The sequence below is a fragment of the Cyprinus carpio genome, chromosome A17, assembly GCF_018340385.1.
Source record: "Cyprinus carpio isolate SPL01 chromosome A17, ASM1834038v1, whole genome shotgun sequence".
Taxonomy (NCBI): domain Eukaryota; kingdom Metazoa; phylum Chordata; class Actinopteri; order Cypriniformes; family Cyprinidae; genus Cyprinus; species Cyprinus carpio.
In genome coordinates this window covers 10,566,382-10,590,187 of record NC_056588.1, presented here as the reverse complement: position 1 = coordinate 10,590,187, position 23,806 = coordinate 10,566,382, and the positions used below count along the sequence as shown (strand labels likewise).

Below are 23,806 nucleotides of genomic sequence, written 5' to 3'. Positions count from 1 at the left end.
CTCCACTCAAACAGGTATTCTTTCTAGAGATTACACTAAAGATTTGTTTTCATTTCTCCACAGCCTTTTTTTCTCGTTCTCTCCCTCTCATGCTCCCTCTCTCTTTCTCTGAAGCCAGAAGTGTAATCCCTGGCAGATAAAACTAAGGACTTACAACAGGAAGATTACCGAGAGCTTTGTAGCCTGTGTGTAGCAAGTCAACGTGGGTATTGGAGAGCTCTTCAAGTGCTTAACTCATGAACTGAGCTTACACCCATACACATACACGCAGGAGAGGAGGATAATGATAGTGGTATTACAGTAACAGGCTAAAAACACTCACACACACCTGGCCTGATGGCTCGAGGACTCTCTAAGCAGTGAAATGCTAACTGCCATGCTGTGAACTGCTACAGATCCGATGATGGGGACGCAGAGGCTGTTTAAGAGGTAAATGAGGTCCGTCCAAAACATTCTGGATTGGGAACAAGTTCTACGTTTGCCCAGAATCTTCTTAGGATAGGCACATTGATCCAAAACACACACCTGGAAAAAGTTTTCTTAAGGGAAAGCCAGTACAATGATGCTTGTGACATTCTTACAGCACAAACATCCTTCACGGATGCTTTGAGGAGGAAGATGAACTCTCTCTCTCTCTCCTTCTCTGCCCAAATAGCTCTCACTTTATTTATATTTTCATCAAATGGAGAGATTTCACAGATAAAAGCTCTAAGACATTCTCTCTTTCTCTTTAAGGTCTTAAACCATCTCAGATTCTCAGGTTTTGTCCTGCATCACTCAGCAGTAGAGGGCCGGCTGAGGGAGATTATTCTGGTAGAGTTTCACAGATTATGAGGGCAGTATTGGGGTCTTACTGCCCCTCTGTCAGCAGGGGTTTCGTGGTCTCTCCTCGGGTCTCTGAGGGGACGGCCGGTCTATGCGCAGGAGCGGAACCGGGCCTCAAGCTGGGCTTAACTTTGCTCCCCCGGCCTTGGCCCAGGGTTCAAAGGGGTAACTGGACCGGGGTGAAATAGGGAGCAGAAAAGAACAAGCTTGGCAGGGTTTTTTTTGTAAGAAAAGTGGTGTCATTTACAATAAAGGCAGAGGAAAAAGAATTGTTACATTAGTTAATTCACATGAAAAAAAAATTTGATAAATGGAATTTTTGTTAATGTCAAAAAATTTACACAAATATATATTATAAATTATGCTTTTTATATTAAAATAAATATATATTTGTGAAAATATACTGTAAAAATATATTTTATATAGATGGCTTCATTTTATTTTTGTAATAATTATTTGGCATAAAAATAAGCAAAATATATAATGCAAGGCAACAACTTTATTTTAAATCTGCTTTTTAATTTGTTATTGTTAAATGTCTCGTGCCACTTTAGAGAAAAAAAACCAGAAGCACTGAAATGACCATGTGGAGTCAAAACCCACCAGTGTTCATGCAAACTAATTAAAAAATGCCACTGCCATCTGCGAACTCAATTAAATAATGTTAATTTAGTTTAATTTCAATTTATCTATGTTGCAGTCTGAATCAGAGGGAGAGAGTGGAAAACAAAGAAGTGTAATGAAAGAGTGTAACCTGGCCCTGTCCCTCCCACTGTGGGCGCTCAGGTCATGAACACCATTATTTAATTTGGTATTGTGATTAGTTCTACTAACTCAGAACCTTTTCATAAACTTACAAAAACTGAAAAAAATGGAAGTTTACTGTACTAAATTTAGTCACGTTTTCTTTGGGGGGAAGAGAGATAAAGTAAAGCCACAGTGAAAGTGAACATGATCGCACAAAGTTACTAACATCTTTCTCAAAAACTTTGTGGAGTTTTTAGCTTGGGTTGTGAAAGAACTAGCCCTAAAGACGGCACCGCCTCACTCCGGAGGGCTTTATGTAAATCTAAAGAACTTTGCGGTGACTGCGTTTGCCGTTTCTTTATATTAAAATACAGACCATAATTTATGAAGCGTGAACTGATGAAAATCCTCAGATCAGTGCGTCCCTGTGTGGAAGACTGCTGTTAAACGACAGAGAGGAGCAAGGGGTGAGCAGGGAGGTGTAAAATCGCTTCACTGGAAAAGACAAAACGATGACAGAGGAACAAGGGAGATAAAAAAAAGAGGAGGAGAAAAAGATATACTAGTGAATCAGAACATCCCTTTCTACTTTTGCAGCCCAAGACATCCTATTCCACTCTTCCTTGATTCGTCCAGATTAATTCTTCACCCATTTCAAAAACAGCATCTTCAAATGCTAATATGTCAAAGTTCTTTAGAGCCATGAACATTTATCTAGATTCTTCCATCCTAAAAAATAAGATGTGAAAATTACTAAAACTAACTGACACTTTTATATGTAAACAGGCAGCTACTGTACATGACAAAAGAAACCTGGCAAAATAAGATGGAGTAGTGATGCCCAAGTTGCTTTTTATTTGTTGTAAAGGTAAGGGAATTCATTAGTCCGCCTCTAAAACTCACTAATATAAATGTAATTTACATAAAACTAAGACAATCACACTGAACCATGTCGATATATCATTACTTGAAGTGTGTACCGAGTGTACTTCATTATTGTTACGCATTTACAGTGAAATAGAATACTTAACAAGAAAAAACATAATGTGGCTTGATTTTAGAGCATTTCAAGCTTGCAGCAGTCTTGTGGTGGAAGGGAGGTGGTTAAAGATGTTCAAAACATCATTCAAGAGGAGTAGCAAGTTTTCAAATTTTGACTAAAGGTTAGAAAGACAAACTATTTTTTTTCCTGTGGATTACATTTCATGGATTAATTGTTCACCACAAGACTAGTAATGTGCGCTAACAAAGTAAATGATCAATTTTGATTTCATGTGGACTTTAAAGTATATGCAAAGTTCAGCAATGCTAACTAAAAAAACTACTGAATGCACTTTTAACATGCAAAACATGCAATGACTGTGCCATAGTATCCTTTCAAATGTTAAAGTTGCCAAAGTTATTGCTTTCTTTATTCAAACTGATTTTCTTTTTCATGTATATATGGTTGCCCTGAAGAATGAAAGCTGTATCATACACTTGGAAAATTATGAGCTATATCACCACTTATCGACTCTAGGGGTGTGACAATACACTTAGCTCACGAGATGAGACAAAATACAGATACTTGGACAACTAAAAAATAACATTAAGAAATTTTCAATGAAAAAAAAAAAAAAAAAACAAAATATTTGTCTTTTAATTACAAAAAGTAAAATAATGCAGTTGTATTTAGAAATAATTTTAACTAATCTAGAGCTGTAACTAATGATTATTTTGGTAATCAAGTAATCTACTGATTATTTTGACAGCTGAGTAATCTGATATTTTTTAGTTACTCAAACAGACCTAAGTGAAAACCAGGCTTTAGTATGACTATTTATATATAAAATAACGATAAGGCAATAATAATTGGCCCAAAAAAATATCAAAACCAAAAAAATTACATGATTGTATTGAACTACACTGTTTAAATACATAATGTAATATACCTATACATAATATGAACATAACCAACTTAAGTGTATTATGTATTAAAACAAATACCTGTAGAGGGTGCCAACGGCCTGGTGACGTTTCACTTTACAGCGTGATTAAACGATGTTTAATGAACTGGGGCTAGCCGCTTCATTTTGGCTTATGGCCGTGTACACTACATATGATTACCATGATCGTTTTTATCACTCACTGAGCGGCCACTGGCTCCTTTCATCAGCGAGTTATTGATACAACATTTACAAGCATCAGGCTCACCGCTTCCTCTCCCTTGTACTGCTCAATGAACCAGCTAGAGCGACTAAGTAAGGGCCCCTTCCCTCTTTGGTGAGTGTTTCAACTAGGCCCGATAGCATAAAATACGTCATAATGAGGTGGCACTGTCGTCACCGCCTAACCAATTCATATGCTGAACTTCTGAGATAATGGTGCTCCACTAGGTCCAGTATACGGGCGTGATTTGACACATTCCTCAATGCGGCAGCATTTGACACAACGTCGAGAGACTAATATTGACAAGGAGCATCTCCAGTTACTGATGTTACCTCTGTTCCCTGAAATGAGGCAACGTGACATCACGATCATGCTGTGTTACTTCTGCTTAGAGTTATTCGTAGCTTGCTTATTCAATCAAAAGATTCTGAGGAAATGTCGCCAAGCAATGCATTATACAGTGGGCGCTGCAGCTCCCCCATTCTCGTGCTTGAGCACCATTGGGTATTGCAACACAACAGCATTATTCAATCAGACTTCAGTATTTCTAGGATAAAGGTGTTGCCCCTATGCGTCAGCATCTGACGCAATGTCTCATTACCTCATTTCAGGGAGATGTTTTTCTCGAAAGAAATGGTAAAATGCTCATGAAGTGACTCTCAGAGCAGTTCTAGAGATTATGTTTGTGTGTTCATGTACTCATATACACAGCAAGCATCACGCGTGCTTCAGTATGGATGTAGTAAGTGAAACCATGCGTCTACACCATTTATTCACACAGAGACTCACAGAACATACAGGATTCATATTTAAATAGTATTTCCGCAGTTTAATATTCATAATAGACACTAGTCTATATCACGTTTTGATCTGTGTGTACTGACGCTAGGGCTGGAGGATATAGCCAAAATTTATATCACAATATATTTCTTAATTTCGGTCGATACAATATAATTCCAATATCGATATGAACACTATTAAAAAAGCCTTGTAAAAACTGCCAAGAACGCCCAGAACAGATGTTTGTGCAAACAAACTTATGAAAAATGACACCTCATTTGAAACCATATAATATTTTAGAAAAAAAAAACAGTACAAATAAGTTAATGTTCAGCGTTTTTTTATTTAGCCTTCATAAAAACAATAAATGTGAAACCACTATCAAATAATCATCTCAGACTCACCTAATTAATATTAATATCTTTAAATTCAAACTATAGGCTAATATACACTACCAGTCAAAAGTTTTTGAACAATAAGATTTTTAATGTTTTTTACTATTTAAAAAATATTTTTTATATTTGGAAATATTTTAAAATGTAATTTATTTCTTTGATTTCAAAGCTATATTTTTAGCATCATTACTCCAGTCACATGATCCTTCAGAAATCATTCTTATATTCTGATTTGCTGCTCAAAAATAATTTATTATTATGTTGAAAACAGCTGAGTAGAATTATTTCAGGTTTCTTTGATGAATAGAAAGTTCAGAAGGACAGGATTTATCTGAAATAGAAATCTTTTGTTAACATTATAAATGTCTTTATCATCTCTTTTGATCAATTTAAAGCATCCTTGCTTAATAAAAATTTATATAATTTCTTTCCAAAAAAAAAAAAGAGAAAGAAATCATACTGACTCAAAGCTTTTGAATGGAATAGTGTATAATGTTACAAAAGCTTTTTATTTCAGATAAATGCTGATCTTTGGATCTTTCTATTCATCAAATAATCCTGAAAAAAAATGTATTCAAATGTTTTAAATATTAATAATCAGCAAATCAGCATTTTATAATGATTTCTGGATCATTCGACACTGAAGACTGGAGTAATGATGCTGAAAATTCAGCTTTGATGTCAGGAATAGACTACATTTTAAAATAAAGCAGTTATTTTAAATAGTAAAAATATTTCAAAATTAAACTGTTTTTACTGTACTTTGGATCAAATAAATGCAGGCTTGTTGAGCAGAATAATTATTTAAAAGAAAAACATACAAAAAAAAATCCCTGATTATTCTTATAGATTGAAACAAATGTGCTTTAGCAGTATAAAGAGTATGAAAAGTGCTCTGAGTTGATGCAGAGAAAAAAAAAAATGTTGCTGGATACGGACTTGAATGCAAACTGATTCTCTGCCAGCCAGAGGCGCTGTGAGTGCGGTAGAACCATAGACTGTATAGAACCAGCGGTTTCTCCAGTATCGGCTGTAATCAAAGCAGCTCTGCTTATGAACGCTTCCTTATCAGATAAAATGAAAATGTCATAGAAACTTTTCTGAATACAGTCGGTTCCCTTCAGAGATACATTCATATAAAACACCCGCAACGTGTTTTGATTTTGAAACGTGCAGTGCTCATGTTTATTCAATGAAGTTAAACGCCACAAATAAATCAATGTATGGGAAATACTGCTAATGTATGTCGAAATATCGGAAATGTGTTTAAAAATCATATCACCATTATTGAAAAAGATTATATCGCGATACAAATTGATATTATTATATATTATTGTCCAGCCCTAACTGACGCCCTTTTGATTTATCCATTAAAAATTTGGCATTTTCTGTTACTTGTTATACAATATCTTCCGTTTTTAAGACTGGATTCCATCTCTATTTTCCACATTGCGGAAATCATAAGGCCATGCTCAAAGATCAGGCTGCGTTAGCAGAATGATGATAAATTAAAGAGAGCTATCCCAGATTGTGTTTACAAGACCATGATGACATTACCATGCGCCCACCAGATTGACTCTGTGAATGTGTGTCTCTTCAGGGCTGCTCTAATCCATGAACTACAGCAATTTCAAGATTTCCAGTTCTTTTGTGTGTTCGGAGATTATCGCAGTGTCCTATTCATTTGTTTTTCAACCAGCACCTTCTGCCTCACCTCAGGTCTGTGAGCATGCGAGGGTGTTCCTCTAGCAACAACATAAACACACATAGAAAAGTCATAAACAAGGCCTTTGGGCCTCCCCATATCTTTACTCTGAATGTGTAGCCATAGTGCAATGTGTGTCTTCAGCTAATCCCATTTGACTTTATTCATGCTAAGGTCATCTTATACACCACACTCAGACGAAACAGCCTCCGCATACAGCGAAAGAATGGAATCATAATCCCTACCGAGTACGTGAGGGATAGAGATCGAGGGAGCACATGATCAGAATAAATAGGGTTCTGCTAGAAACATGACATCTCATATAAAAAACCGAATACTGAAAAATTTCTGATGGACCAATCACACTGTGTTTAATCGGACTGATCTGGTTTGAGTCCAACGGCATCCTCTCTGGGCAATTCAGAACACAAATCCATGTATCCATGAGCTGAAGTTTAGACACCACTTTCTGTTTCTGAGGAAATTTGCTTATTTTCCTGATGCCTATGTGTGTGTGTGTGTGTCCTCACAGGCCACTGAATTTGGGTAATTAAATGTTTAAGTTGGGCAGGACTTCTCAGGCATGGACACACACACAAGTGCTGCACTGTGATAAAACCCTCGCTATAATTAAATATGGACTACATTATAACGCACACACTCGCAGGCGTAAATAAAAACACTCGGCCTGTGGGGATTTATTCTGGCCATGTATAAGCCCCTCTGCAGCAGGATGACGCCTCACTCTCATTCACACTTGGTGGGCTTCCCTTCGCCCCCTGCACCCTATTCCCCACACCCTCAGCCAGTGAGGGACCGCAGAGCGAGTTAATTAGACTCACTAAAGCATTGAGTGAAGAGAATCATAATGCATATATAACGATCCTGCAGAGCAGCTAATACATTCCTGTATTCAAATGCTCGGAGTGAAGCATGCAGGAAGAGGACAGAAAGAAGATGAGAGGGATGGAGTGAGAGGTCCTGGATGTCAAAAAGAGAAGTGAAAGGAGAAACCAAGAAATGGGGCACTGTTGGAAAAAAGAGTGACCAAAATAAAGATCCTGTAATGGGAAATACCCATAATTGATAATTTTATTAATTACAATTACATTAAATTGATCAAAAGTGACAGTAAAGATTATAATGTTATAAAAGGTTTCTGTCAAAATCATATTCTTTTGAACTTTCTATTCATCAAAGATCCTAAAAAAAATTAATGGCTTCCTTAAAAATATTAAGCAGCACTAATGTTTCAACATCAACAATAATAAGAAATGTCTTTTTAATAAACTACTTTGCGCGTTTTTTAACTACTTTATGTGCAATTCAGTTGTATACAAACGTTTCAGTTTTGAATGTGATTATTTCATCTGAAAAGAAATAGCAGTTAAATATAATAGTTAAAGAGCAGGTCATATGGTATTTTAAAGTGTCCTAATATTGTGTTGGAGTGCCCTACAACAGGTTTAAATGCATCTAAGATCAGAAAACATTGTAATTTTCTCAGAATATACATTTAATATTAGAGTCATTTGCCAATGTTTGGAAACAATTCGTTCCAAGCAAGTTCGGAGCAAGCCCCTCCCTTCCTCAAGCCTACTCTGCTCTGATTGGTCAGCTGGCCAAACTTGTTGTGATTGGCACAGAATGAGTCCTTGAGCCAGAGCCAGCGCTACCATTGACAAAGTACCTTTACATAAAACAATAATATAGTCCAATCCGTTCTTATAATGACATAAAATACAAAAACACTTATGCCAAGCGAATCGTACCGCTAAGTTTAGCTGCTAAACTGTGAACACTAGGTGGATACGTTAGCCGAGTGCTAACGTGACTAACTGATTAAACAATACAGTTTGTAAACCAAAATGTGTCTACTGTAATGTTTGAAGAACGAAAGACAAAAGACGCTCACGGAGCACCAGCCGAAATCACTCATCTCTCCCGCAAACCCTGTAACTGCCAGTGCAGCACAAACTAAACAGCAGTTTCACAATTATTATAAAGTCTGTGTGCTGCACTTCATTCTTTATTATTAAACAAAAGTAATTAGAACGCGTCATTCTACAATAATAAATTCTTAGGTTCATGCGAATTTTTAGAACTACTTCAGTTAATATCGTGCTTTACCTGGAAACACATTATATTACTTTGAAAAGATAGAAGCATATATAAAAAATTAACATAGTCTTTATTTAACACTTACAACTACACAGAAACCATTTGCAACTTTAAAATACTGAAGACAACAACGACAAACAATTAACATATCTCAATACAGTGTTCATTGGAAGACCTTAAACGGTGCTTACACAACAAAGCCAAAACAATTATTAAGCATGCTACATAAAACGTAAAAGCAACAATTATTATAACACTTACAGTTGTGATAACGGAGGAGGAAGCTGATGCAAATACACTTGGAACTGAACCTTCCTTCAAAATCAGCCGGCTCGCGAATCCAAGTTTGATTGCATATAAGTTGTGTAACAGCAAAGTCGTCTTCAAATGGCGTGAACAAAAATTTAGCACAAGCTCGGACTATACTTCTGTGGTACAGTTGTAATATATGAATTGTAAGAGAGACCACTTAGTCTTCAAATGCTTCCTTGGGCAATGAAAAAGTTTGCTACGCACTTCAAAACACAGCGTCTTTGATGTTTTCTAGTTTTCACTGGCTTCTTGGAGCGCAAAGTTTCGTAGTTAACTTGTTGACGTCATCTACAAAAAAAAAAAAGCTTCAGTTTTGAATGTGATTATTTTACTTTGAAATAACTTTATAATACGAAATAGCAGGATGTTTTTGTTCAAATCTAATGTTACACACTTAAGGGTCAAATGCTTGGGAGAGATTTTCATTCCATGATAGGTGCTCTTTAAGGGTCTAATTATAGCCTCTAATATTATAGTAATGCACCAAATGAGAAGGTTCCAAGAACTGCTTGGGAGAGATTTTCTTCCTTACTTTGACAAAAATCTAAGGCTGCATTGCATCACATCACAATCCCAGAATGCATTAGGTTAACCTCCGATTAAACTCAACAAAGATGGCTGATAAGGTGAAAAAGATTATTATATTTTATTTAATACCAATACCAGATGTAAAAACTGATTTCACCCCAATTTGTTTTCATGCTTACTAGAGCATGTTTTTAGCACAACAATACACTCTATTGTAAATGAAAGAGCCGTGATGTGGTGAGGAAGATTTACCTTAGGTGAGGACGAGGCCAACTCTCTCCCTATCACAGCTGTGACAGCTGAGGGTGCCAGAGAAGGCGGAGTGGATGTTCCACCAGGAGCTGAAGTCTTTGGTGCAGGGCCTCCAGGGGCCACAGCAGGGTTGGGTCCAGCACCGGGAGGCAGAGGGGCCTGGCGTTTGGTGCTCTTCTCTGAGGTGCTGTTGTCGGCGGTAGATGAGGCTGCACTGGAGGATCTGGGCTCATAGAATGGGTTTGATCTAAGAGCAGAAGAACAAACTGCCATATCAGCAAAAACAAAACCATCAAACTGGTGAATCACAGTAGAAATGGGACAACTGTGTTTTCGTTCACTCTACAGGTAATTGTCAATTTAGCATATTTAGCTGGTTTAACAAATGTAGATTTTCTACCCCTTTCCCTTTCTGTAATTTTACACTGACAAATGTGTGTGTGTTGTTGTCTTCAGGTAGAGGAGGCATCAGCGAACATTATTAGCCAATAAAACGCTCTGCTGACTTCGAGAAGGACCAGGTGCTCCAGAGGTCACACCTCATGAACTTTAACCTGTGGCCTTGTCGGAGAGCTCACTGACAGGCAGACATAGACGTCCGCTGGCATCAATACACTGCTGTGTAAAGGCTCATCACTCATCACAGGCACACACACACGTACATGAATACACACACACAATGAGGAGACAGAGTTTGTCTGAACAGGTATTCAGCTGAAAGACAGTATCCCAAGCTTACAGACAAAGACAGAGAGCGAGAGAGCAAGCGAGAGAGAGTGAGAAAGGAGGTAGGAAAGAGCTGACGGCAATGCAAACAAGTTAAGAAAAGAAAGAAGTGGAAAGTGCAGTCAAAACATGGAGGTGAAAGAGAGGACAAGAGACAGAGAGAGAAGGAGAGTGAAAAGAAAGCAGATAAAGAAGGTATTAGAATGATCTAAGAACAGTAGGCAAGTTTTTTATATGTCTCATGTACAACATCCTTAGGCCAATTGTGTGACAAAATTGATAACTGAAAATAACAATGATTTCCAAAGGGTAATTTCTAGATTGTTTTAGTAAAGATAAATTGATACATTGAAAATACTGAACCTTAAATTTTTTTTACAGATCAATAACTTTTGTTAAATATAAACATACTGTTTAAATTATTTAATATAAATATATAATTCAAAAGTTTAAGCTCAGTAAGCTAAGCTTAGTTTTTAATGAAACATACCTTTTAAAGAATTAATTATTTTAAAACAAAACAGTAAATACATTTACAAAAGATTTTAAACAAATGCTGTTTTGAACTTTCTATTCATCAAAGAATTCCGAAAAAGTATCACAGTTTCCACAAAAATATTAAGCAGCACAACACAACCGTTTTTTAACATTAATAATAGTAATAAGAAATATTTCTTGAACAGTAAATCAGCATATCAGAATGATTTCTGAAGGATCATGTGACACTGAAGACTGGAGTAATGGCTGCTGATTCTGAACATTCAGTTTTGCAATCACAAATCATAAATACATTTTTAAAATGTTAAAGTAGAAAAGTTATTTCAAATTGTATTATTTCACAATATAACTGCTTTTAATTCTGATTTAAAAAAGCAGCCTGTGTGAGCATAAGAAACTATGAAGAACTTTTAAAAAATCTTACTCCAAACTTTCGAACATAGTGTGTGTGTGTGTGTGTGTGTATATATATATATATATATATTATATATATATATATATATATATATATATATATAATATATATATAATGTGTTTTTTTCTTTATGCACTGCTAAAAATAAAAATAAGTCATTCTTTTGTGGTGGTGCAAGTGAAAATTTGCCATTACTGGACTAACAGGTCAGCGGGTGCTGTAGTAGAAAGTGATAGCACTTTAACATTGGAAAAATTAAACCCTTCAGAAACACTTCATCTTTAAAAATGTATCCTCCTCTGCTCTCATGTTCTTTATATAATGACAAGGTTTGGAAATGTGTGTCCCTGCTGGAGTGAGGGACGGGAGAAATGCAGAGATTAACAGACAAGGCCAAAGAATGTGGGGAACAACAGAAGCCTTGTTCCTGCTGAAAGAACTTGCTCACCACTTTCTTCTCCTCCGACAAGTGCTTTTCTCCTTCGCTCAAACAAGCACACACACACACACACTCACTACTAATGAACCATCGTAGAACAAATAGAGGTTTTGTGCATTACAGAACTGTGTTGACAACTCAAAAATAATCACTTAAATTGTTCTGCTGTAACCCACAGCCCCTCCCACAGAATATCCCAGAATTCCTTGACTCACTCATCTAGCTCCTCCTCCTCTGTCCTGGTTGTGTTGGCGTACAGGTATTTGCTCATGTCCACCGGACGGATGTTCTTTCTCTTGCTGCTTCTGGGTGGAGATACTTTAGGCTGGGGTTCGGGTTCGGGTTCAGGTTCAGGTTCGTCAAACGGGTTTCCTTGTTGAGAAGAATCCATATCTGTGTCAGGCTCATCAAATGGGTTTGAGGGATAAGTGGTGTTCTGATCAAATACAGGCTCTTGATCTTTGATAGTAGACAGCACATGGGGCTTTGGAGAAGGTTCTAGAAATACACAAAGAATGCACAACATGCCCACCTGTATTATATAAATTATGCCCACCATAACAGTATTATTAAATGTATAATCATGAAAAGAAACTATAATTGAAATACGATGGGAGATGTCGTTTTCGTAATTGTCGTTTACGTAATTGATGGGCGACAATGAACCAGAATGAGCCATTATTTAAAATTGGAATTTCTCTGGATTTACAAATACTCTGGAACTTTTGGGATAACGTAAGTGCATAACTGCATTAAATATATAACAATGTACAAGTGGTTTTTGAATATTTTATTACGAAAATCTTATATATTGTGCCTTTAATCCATCATCACGTGTCTCAGATTGTTAATGAGTACAACCTGCCCTGTTGATAAAGGGGTCATACAGAGAGTCACTCCTTACCATCCTCATCCGGGTCACTGAAGGGGTTAAGGTCAGCCGGGTCATTAGGTTCATCGAAGGGGTTAGAGCTCATGTTGCTCTGCTCTTGGTCCTCCTGATCCAGGAAGTTCAACTTACTGATCAGCTCTAAACCATCAACATCCATCCACAATGATAACAGAACAGGAAGGAAGAGAAAAGAGAACATCACTCATCAGTCCAAAACAATCTCAGAGGACAACTGCTGAATTATCGGGTGAAAATCTGAATAAAAGCAAAACTGTGGCAAGAACAACCAATAAATAAATTGTTGACATCTGCATTTTGAAGTGAACCACACCAAGATCCTTCAGGTCCAAAGAGGAGCATGTTCCAGAAGATCTGAACTTTTACTCACAACAAGAGCCAGTGGGCCAAAAAAAAAAAAGTGTCCACAAAAAAAAAAAAGTGTGCAGGGTGACAGAGTGAAGTACTCTCTGTAGTGAAGTACTCTCACTCCACCATGCCACTCTGACCCATATTAGGCCATCAGAGCACTCTATCACATGACCAGCTGTGTTTAGAAGGACATGCGTTTCAGGATCATCAACTCCATGGATACGGAAACAAAGCTTTTCAGTGGGTAGTTGGGTTCACTACAAACTGCAGAAGGTGGAACGAGGGTACAAGATCACAAATGAAGAATGCTAAAAAAGAAAAAAATATAGCATGTGAAAAAAAATTATATTGATAAACGGATGCTCTATAACAGCACAACCACAGGAATGGAAAAAAAGAGGAGAGAAGGAAAAAGACAGAGATAGTGAATAAAAGTGAGAGTGAGAACAGTGAGAGAGTGTGAATAAAAGAATGAAAGAAGGTGAAAGCGGAAAGACCTTCAGAAGAGGAGGCAGGTTTATTTTGTTGCTTTAGGCAGTCATCTGGATCTCCATCTATGGAGCTGAGAGCATTCAGCTGCCTCACAATCTCTGTAAACAGCACAACATACAATCAATACACACTCAAATACACACACACACACACACACACACACACACACTAACCTGTATGATGCAAAGAGAGGTATGTAATACATTCAGAAAATATCTGTGTGTGTGTGTGTGTGTGTGTTGAGGTGTGTCTCTCTGAAAAGAGACCGAACTGCGTCTTAGCTCTAACAAACTGTGAAAAACATATCGGACATCATCTCTATGGCAACAAAGAGATTCCTTATCCATACAATGAATAAACAACTCGAGCATTTCCATAGGAGCTCCATACATACACTTATAAAGGGATAAAAGCACATGGGCTTAATGTTAAGACTCCAGATTCTTGGGGGTGAAGGGAGCCTGGATTACATCAGAGTCCCACAGGCACACACTCACACAATAACGCACACATAGACATGTGCACATGCAAACATGAACATATACTCACAGGACATGTATTGGGTGGACATTCCTTATCATACACAGAGATCAAGCAGTGCATTGTGTATGAAAGCCTAAAAAAAGCAGCTAATAAACTATGACCAAAAACATAACAAACGTAAACAAGCACAGCCATAAGCCTCAATAGGCATAAGTAAGTGTACACATATGTCCACAAACACACAGAAAATTAATACACAAAAGGGAAAAAAAGTAACTGTCACTTAAATGAAACTGAAGTGAGACAAAAATCCAGAAGAGAACACCAAACAACAACATGCTGAAATTTATAAGGAACCAAAAATCCACACAAATCTATTCTTGATCATTTACAACAATCTAGACATAAATATTTAGCTTATACACTACATACAAATGCACCATGCAGCCATCAGAAAATAAATTCTAGAAAAAAATGAATAAAATAGAACAGAACAGAAAAGAAAGAACTACAAAAAGAACAGAAACAACAGAAGAAAACAGAAAAAAATAAAGAAATAAATAAAGAAACAATAAAAAAGAACAGATCATGAAACAGAACAAAAACAATAAAATAAGAAACAAAACAAATATAATAAAATAATTAATAAAATTGAAAAAAGAAGAAACATTAGGAATAACAGAACAGAAAAATATAATAGAATTACTAAAAATAATGAAACAATGTAAAAAATAAAATAAAATAGAACCAATCAAGAAACAGAACAGAATACTGCATACAAAAGAAAAGAATAGAATAGAATAATAATGAAAAAGGAACAGATCAAGAAACAACAGATCACTGCCTTTGAACAGAAAGAATGATCAGATTCACCTGTAAAGAGTCCTCAGATGAAATTCAGCAGATCTCACCTGTGATCTTGGCGGCCTTTTCCTCTTGGTTCACTCTGTTCTCCTCATCTTCCTCATTCTCTTCCTCAAAATCATCCAGATTACCAATATCAGCCTGCTTCATGCTCATCAGACTGGCCAGACTCTGCATATCTTCATCACTACACACAAAAGTGACAGAGACAAAAGCACAATATAAATCTGATGAAATCAATTCATAGATAAGACGAATTCACCATAGATGAGATATATAATACTCAGCAGCCCTAGACAGAATTTAAGGCTTTTATTATTTTTTTTTTTTTATTTTGCATTTTTCTGCACTTGTTTTGAAGCTAACTGGATTCGAAATGGATGTAAATACAGTAAAGTTGAGAATGGTCTGAGAATTTTTTTTACTTTTGACGTGAATATAACACTGACAACTGTTGGTAAAGAATGAATCTGGACGAGATGGACGGAAGAAGAGAAGAAAGCCATGTTGACAGAGAGAGTGAGCGAAAGATGAATGTGTAAACTAAATGCCCTTCATGGTCCTGTTCATAAGAGGCAGTGCAATACGGACATGCATTCCAGCCAGGCAAGATAAAGCTCCAGGATTAACTCCCTCTCTCCCTCCCAATGTCCCTGTCTTCGTGTTCTCTCCGTCCACCTCACACTTCTTTATGAATGTGGTCCGGTCTTTCTTTGGCAGGCATGGAGCTTATTTGAACTTATGTAATGGGGTTTATTTGTGTGCTGTTGACATCATTCCCATGGGTTAAGAGCGGCTACACTTCCGTCGCATAACTTCTGTCACACACGCCACAAAAACCACACAAACATACACATATCTCATATAGCGCAAGGGTTAAATCACATACACTCACACACGCTTCTTGCTTCCTTTATTTACAGGGAGGCAGAGATCAGAAAGAAAAAAAAGAGGGAAACGTGGATATTGCGAGACGAGTGAAGGAAAGGTATTTACACTCTCAAGGCCAGTGGCTGGAAACATTCCATCTGACTTCTGTTTGTTGTGACGCGCATGTAAAAAAGCAACAGCTCAAGTCTGGGGCGAAGTTCTCCAACAGGATTTGATTTCCTTTAGTGCATGCCAGGCGAACGTGAGGTACACTCTTAAATGTGTGTTTCCTGATATTTTCTGACCAACAGCACCCAGGGAACAAAATGTGCATTTTGGCAAGCAAGTAGCATAAAAATAATAGAATAACATTCAAATAGAAATAATTCTGTTTATATATTCTATTCTATTTGTCTATAATAATAGAAATAAATATTAAGCAATAATAACAGAAATGTAATTGCCACAATTACTTCTGACCAATGAACTATATTTTAATGACAAACTAGAAGAAGATCACTCAAAGTGTTAATCGCAGAATCATATTATATCTTGGGCGCCATCAAAAAAAAAAATTGTGTGAAGAATCAAAGTTCAGTTTAGCTAATTTCACCAAAATTTCATAGTCAAAAAGGCCCACTGTCTGTTGTCAATAGTGTAACGATGTCACTTTCAAAGAGGAAGGGCTGGAGAGAGGGATGAGAGGGGGAGAGATCCAGGGAAAGGTATGTTGGGAATGTCAGGTATCGTCACTCCCTGTCACTCAGGCAAAAAAAGAAAGAAATGCACAGAGAGAAAGGGAATAAGAGTGTAATTTCAAGTGGCAGCATTCCTTCAGGGTGGGTGCAGTCAGGTGGTTTTGGAGGTGTGTGTGGTATAGTGGGCTGCTCTTACGTGGCTTTGCCCTCTCGCAGAAAGATGCAGGACAGGGAGAACTGCAGTGTTGCGGAAACCACTTTCTTGGACAGCGGCTTGAATTTGAGTTTGACGTCTGTCTGTGTGGGCATGGCACTGGCGTACTGCTTCATGTTAATGCAGCTGGTGGCCAGCGCTTTCCGACGACCTGACGGAGATTCCTAAAATAACACACAGACACACAAAAAGAGAGACAGTTAAAATGCTTCTTAAGCTGAAAAAAATACAAATTAAACTAATTTATTACAATTGCTACCAACATTTCATTGAACATAAAAAAAAATCTAATAAACTGACATATTAGATATGTTTTTAAAAGTTTCAAATCTTAAAAAAAACACATATGACAAAAAAAAAAACCCTGTGGTGCTTTACTAAGAAATAAAAAAATAAAAAAGAATGAATGAAAGTTGCTAATCCTCACACTTAAGGGTAAAATCACCTGTTTTTACATGTACAAAGCCCACACACACAGCCCTGGGGAAACCAGAGCTCCTGGAACACGTGCATACAAGTTTATGTAAACCTTCTTAATTTGAGTACGTACTCAAAACAGAGTGTTTAAAACTCTAGCAAACAGAATTAAACCAAATTCTCTATGGTGAGATAGTTTAATTTTGAAGCCATTTCCAGGCATATATCACGTCAAACTTCAAACGACTTTTCAGACAAAGAAAAGGTCATATTGGAACAAAAAGGTGTTCATTTGCCTAAATAATTTAAATAACCAAACTCAGTATTAGTTCATCACCTTATGACACCAGCAGAGCAAACATGGCCGGTCATAATGGTCAATTGCGCCCCCTGTAGGTAAAAGGACTGAAATGTTCTAAAAGGATTTGAAAGGAAACTGAACTGGCCTTGATTCTGCTCTCCCATTCATTGGATTTGTGAAGTGAAGTCCAGTAAACATCAATTCTGTTATGGATTCAGACTGTGTTAAAAATAATAATAATGGTTTTAAAAAAAAGTAATGAGAGGAAAAGGGTTTGACACTAGCCATGTGCCAAAATGACTTTAGGGCGACAACATCTAATAAAAACAGACCAGAACAAAACACTAGCCCACCTGCACACTTTCCATCTTCCATCTTTCCATCTGCCGGAACTGCAGTTGCAAAGCCAAAAAAATATCACGTTTAGTCTTTGTTCTTAAAGCATTTTCTCAGCTTGCTGACCAAGTATCAGCAATTTCCTCCCGGATGAAAGTACCACACTCAACCTGCGAAACATGTTTCAACACCATCACACAGGCCAGACACAGAAACATATAAATAAAGATATCTCAATATTCTTTAGCCCTTTGATGATACTACTAAATTCATATGTATATGTGCTGTAATATGGCTTAAATTATTTTAAGCTATTTTTTTTTTTACCAAACAGCCAGTAGATTTAACATGATTAATGCAAGAAGTAAAATACTGTAAAAGTTAAGGATAATTAGTTTCCCAGTCAATTTCACCAATATTAATAACTATTAATATATAAAAATATTGCAATATTAATCAACAAAATTGTTACTAAAACATTTAACACTAATACATTTACTGTACATGTTAACATCTAAATACAAATTAGAGAGAGAAAACTTTTTTAATCCATTTAGAAAACTAATTTAATAATTATTTCTTCTATTTTTATCTATGAATTAAATATTTTTCATTATTTAATAATTTAATCAATATATACATAAATTATATAATATAGAGTATTCTATCATGTACATATCATTTCACCAAAATTGACAGTGTGAACACTGGAAATGACTCAAACAAGAAACGAGTCTAAGTTGTGGTCCATTTACGTGGCCTTCCTTGTTCATCTCTATTTCTTTTTCTCTCTGTATCATTAACGTTTTTACACATTTACACTCTCTACAAGTTCGTTTTCTCTCGTTTTATGCCAATATTTGGCCGCCTTTTCAACAAACACTTCCGTTCAAGTTTTCTCTTTGGGTGAGATATAGGCCAGACAGGCCTATTTTCTGTCTTTTATGCTCTTGTCACTTTTATCTCATCAGGTATGTTGTGCAGAACAATCCAGAACAAAATGAGCAGAGAGAGAAATGAAGGGCTTGCGTACAACCTGCATTCATACACCTGCCTGTGTGCATATGTGGAGCAACTACCTACAGATCTCCAGATAGAAATCTCACTCCCAGGCACATGTGTGTGTTTGCATGTATCGGTGGTCCCGTAGATAAACACGAGCCCTTATCAGAGCAGTCTCAGGAAGATTGAGACGCAGAGAGCTGAAGAGTGACTATTTTCATCTCAGAAATGCCTCGATACAGTTCCATACACACACATAAAAACCTGCCGACTCACCAGGGCAGTACACATCTTCCTTCTTCCGGTTTGCTGAAGGTGATTAATCTGACTGAACCAAGAACACACCATGTGCCGGCGGCTGAAACACAGACAGAGACGTAAAGCGATGGAGCGCTGACCCGATCAAAACAACAGTGCCGCCTGCCAATCTCACACCCAGACAAATTACCCACAATCCCCCACTCCAGCTGGGATCGGAGACGGTCCTCTGCGACTCCTTCAGTAAATGAAAACGATAAAAGGGAGGAAAAAAACCTGCGTCTAAGATTCAAAACCGCTCGCCGACGAAGCCACTTGACATTTGTGTTGACATTTGAGCCCCTGTTGAATCGGTCGGAAATACAGCATGTCATCCCTGAAGAATCCAGCGCTCCAAAGCGTGTCTTATCGCTGAGATTATGCACTGGCATTATACCGAGCTAATAGTGCATGTAGGTCCTTTATGAATAAAATTTCAAAATGCATCAAACACTTAAGAAGGATTTAGTCCTTCTCCGAAAAAAATACTTAAGAATATGCAAATATGCGGGGAAGAATTAGGTTTAACAGATTTGACGAGCGCAAACAATGAGGGTGTTCTTTTCCCTGGCTGCTGGTGTCAATCAGAACCCCAGATTACCGTCCAGGGTTATGACAATGTGTAAAATGAAAAAAGACAATAAGACACTTTTAATTTATCACAGGGATATGACTATCAATACGCAGCTATTGTACCCACAGAATTGCTAAATACCTGGCGGAGAGGGGAGATGAAGGTGCCAGGGTGGCTGACTGCTGCCCCCTGCTGAGCATATCATCCTACATACACCACCACAGACACTTCTACAGAGAGAAGAATGTCAAACTGTAGTGTTTAAAAAAAAAAATACTTAAATATCAGTGGGCAGATTTTTATTTTTTTTTGGACTAAATATCGTGGAAGTTAAAAAAACACACTGTATTAGTTAACTAAAATTAGGTAACTGTATTAGTTATTGTTAGCTTAAACTAAAACTAGTTTTAATCATTCTCAGTAATTGAAATATAACCTAAATAAGATTTAACACTAGATTAGACAAAATTTAAACTTAAGAACTTTAAAAAATAAGAAATTTGCCTTGGCAGTAACTAAAATAAATTAGTAAGTAAAATTAAAAAGTTCTAAAATTAATATAAAAATATTTTTTAAATAAAGCTAATTCAAAATATTAAAAAAAATGAACAAAAACTTATAAAATTGACAAATCGCATAACAAAATTACTAAAATTTAAATATTAAAATGAAAATAAAAAAGCTAATTCAAAATATTCATAAATACTATAAGGCTATACTAATACTATAGTATAGCATTATACTTATACTGCATACATAATACTTCAAATGATGACAGTATTCAATATTTCCCATTTGCGTGTATGAGTGTGTGAAGTGTTTTTGTGTGTCCCTGTTAGAGGAGAACACCACAAAACCCCTGCAGGCTCTCACACCTAAAATGAACCTCAAACTTCCTTTGACTGACATTTCCTGGAAGCGCAAGGAAGAAAGGGGTGCGACCGGGAGCTTCATCCACTTTAGGGTGTGTATGTGTGTAGTGTTTAGGCGGGTGGCAGCCCCAGCTGTCCCAGTATTGATCCACAGCCGGTGCCAGTATGGGGGGTGCGGGTGTGGCTCAGGGGCTTCCTTCCCAACCTTCCACACCACACACACACACACACACACACACACACACACACACACACACACACAGAGCAGAGGAACAAGATGAGCAGAAAGAGTTATGCTGGAGTAAAAAAAAAAAAAAAAGGACAACTTCTGATTCTGACTCGAGTATTTTAACTTTTGACTGTTTCATTCCCAAATACTGGCTCACAAAACCGATTCTCGGTTCCCAGCCCGAAGATGATCCCTGAGGGGATCAGTAATATGGTGTTTGTTAAAGAAATGGGCCACAATAGGCTTTTCCATCAATAAATGCCAGTTGCGAGTTTCTGCATGAACGCGGAGCCGAATATAAATATATAAAGGAAGAGACAAAGAGAGAAAAACAGGGAGAGGACGGATGACACATTTTCAGTTGGCATCACCCAGGGCCTATTTCTGTCTGTCATCACTCATCTGTTGTGATTCAAATGTGATTTCCCCAAACTGTCATTGAGTGGCGCTCACACACACACAGATTAGGGGTAGTGTCATTATTTGTGGGAATTGTTATTGAGGGTAGGGCCGGTGGCTGGGGGATTGCCATTGTTCCAGCTGAACATAAAAGACGAGCAAAGCCAACAGACCAAGACTTATGGAAATCAAAAATAATACCAGCCACCAAAATAATAAGAGCCCAAAACAATACCAGCCTATTACAAAAGAGAGGAAGAGAAGAGGCCAGCTTAATACCTTCAGAGAGAGACAGAGAGAGAGAAAATCACAAAAAGCTGTGCTCAAATACTGGAAATGTTGTTTCCGCAGCATACCCACACTGGGATACCGCCTGGTGCCTATGAACACACAAAACAATAGACAACAGAAAATAAATCTCCCTCTACAACCCACCAAACCCCGTGACCTACGTCTCTTTCAGGCTCTCCGATGAAGGACAAGCATCTGCTGCCAAAATGACTCTTAAACACAGACATCAGGCCTGTGAAAGATCGATAAATTCATCTTAAGAGGTTCAAAAAGATTGTATGAAGTTTTCATATAAAAAAAGACTTGACCTGCCTGCCAATTTCTTTATCTCTCTCTGTGCTTTATTGGCATGACAAGGGCTGGGTATCGTTCAAACATTTTCAATATAGATTCCGAATCACTATTTGGATGCTGGTTCCTGAATGATACTTTTTTCAATATCAATTTTTTGAAATCCGTTTTAACAAGATTACATTACACATTACCTAAAAAAACCTTGGTTTTATTTTTTCAGCTTGTTGAGGTTTTTACAGACTCAAAGACTCATCTCCTGAGCCACTACACAAAGGAACAAGATGTAACCAACACTATAAATCAATGCAAATAGTTTTAATCAAATTCAAATAGTTTTCAGTTTCCACATCTTTTAGGCTACGTATCCACTAATATACTTTAATCTTAAAATGAAAGCTTAGACAGAATGCTCATTTCTATTCATTTTCCAATGATTTATTGATAAGCATTAGCTGCTTCCAGTAAAAGGCTACAAATAGCACATTTCAGCAACATTCTATGGCCAAAACACACAATAGATCACTTAGGAAGTTAATACATTAGGAAGTTAATACAAACACTCGATGGTGGCTTAAAGTGAATTATAAATTGTCTTATGTATTATGATGCTACAGCGTGGATGAATGGTCATGTAACATGCATTTTTGGTCGTGTATTGTGGATGGAGATCTTTTCAAACGCCTTTTAAAATGACAACTCACTAGGTAGCCTTACATCTATGGGGGTTTGAGCATAACCTAGTGTTTTTACAAAGCAATAAAATAAAGCAAAAAAAAAGGGCCGCATTATAAAGTCACACAGCCCATTCCAACAACCAAGGACAATACGTTTTTTTTTTTCTTTTGCTCTGTTCATCCCTCGTCCATCCTCTCAGTTATCTACAGTGGGCCAAAAAATACTGCTCCGTAAACACCTTCAACACTGCAGCACTCCAGCACACACACAATGTACATCAGAGAGAAGGTAAGCACACACACACACACACCAGAGAGACAGATTTATTGGATTAACACCCAACATGCCATTTTTAAAGGTGCCAGCTCATCAACACACAACCAAAAACACAAAAAACACAAACATATATCTAAATAAATAAACAAAACTAACACAAATTAATACCAACACAGTCCAACAAAGGAATAAAGGAGACAGTTATCAGTGCTGGGTGGAAAAACGCTGAGTGTGTGTCTGTCTTCTGAGACAGCGGACAGTTACCCTGTTTGACAGAAGAAACCCATCATAATCAGTTATTTTAGGTGCAGCACTTGGAGACTTTAGTCCATGAACTAGCCAATGGACACAAATATTTTAGAGCCGATAAGGAGAATTATAGAGATGTGTGTAAGTGCCAGAGAGCCAATTGCAACAACACTAAAGCCGGTGACAATTAAATTCCATAACGGCTTCATCAATACCAGCTAAGTTCTTATTGGATGTCTCACGGTCAAGTTAGGAGATGAAAAATTGATGGGAGAAAATCACAATATGGACTGCCGAATGAATTGACATAAAGGGACTTTGGTTTTGTTCCACACGCAAAATTCAGGTTCTTTAATAATCAGTCTGAGATCATTCAGAGTCTGAAGGAATCTCAGGAGCAGAGCTGCTGTAAGAGCTTCTGTCATGCTGTCGTAAAGCAGGTTCTATGACAGTGTCGTCCCACAGGCTTTGAGGGTCGTATCGGTGTTGGTTCTTGAGTTTTAAGCCGTTTAAGACTGACATAATAGGTTTAATCCATCACGCGGTGTCTATGGTTTTAAAAAGAGTTTAAGTAACAGAAGACACTTTACGGAGTACCTGCCTAAATCAAATTATGCTCAAACAGACAGTTAATTAAACAGACGTCATCCCTCCTTTCTTTTCTTACATACACACTACTGTTCAAAACTTTGGGGTCAGTAAGATTTCTACACATTTTTCTATCCAAGTACTTTTATCTAAGTATCTAAAAACAATAATATTGCAAAATATTATTAGAATTTGAATACATCTTAAAAGTAATTGATTCATATGGTAGCAAA

At 37.1% G+C, this 23,806-nt stretch overlaps 1 protein-coding gene across 6 annotated transcripts in view; it reads right to left on the bottom strand.

The window, feature by feature from the left end:
* The window catches only part of LOC109108491 (EH domain-binding protein 1), a 120,956-nt gene that overhangs the window by 67,633 nt on the left and 29,517 nt on the right, over positions 1 to 23,806 (bottom strand). For 4 of the 6 annotated variants that reach the window (XM_042774007.1, XM_042774008.1, XM_042774009.1 and 1 more), the window contains exons 6-11: positions 16,756 to 16,937; positions 15,039 to 15,178; positions 13,650 to 13,742; positions 12,796 to 12,921; positions 12,107 to 12,389; positions 9,814 to 10,060 (exon numbers count right to left, since the gene is read on the bottom strand). In XM_042774007.1, the coding sequence (XP_042629941.1) occupies positions 9,814 to 10,060; positions 12,107 to 12,389; positions 12,796 to 12,921; positions 13,650 to 13,742; positions 15,039 to 15,178; positions 16,756 to 16,937 (1,071 nt within the window). Of the gene's footprint in view, positions 1 to 9,813; positions 10,061 to 12,106; positions 12,390 to 12,795; positions 12,922 to 13,649; positions 13,743 to 15,038; positions 15,179 to 16,755; positions 16,938 to 19,105; positions 19,260 to 23,806 lie in introns of those variants that run through there. The other 2 variants (XM_042774012.1, XM_042774011.1) reach the window with 2 other exon arrangements.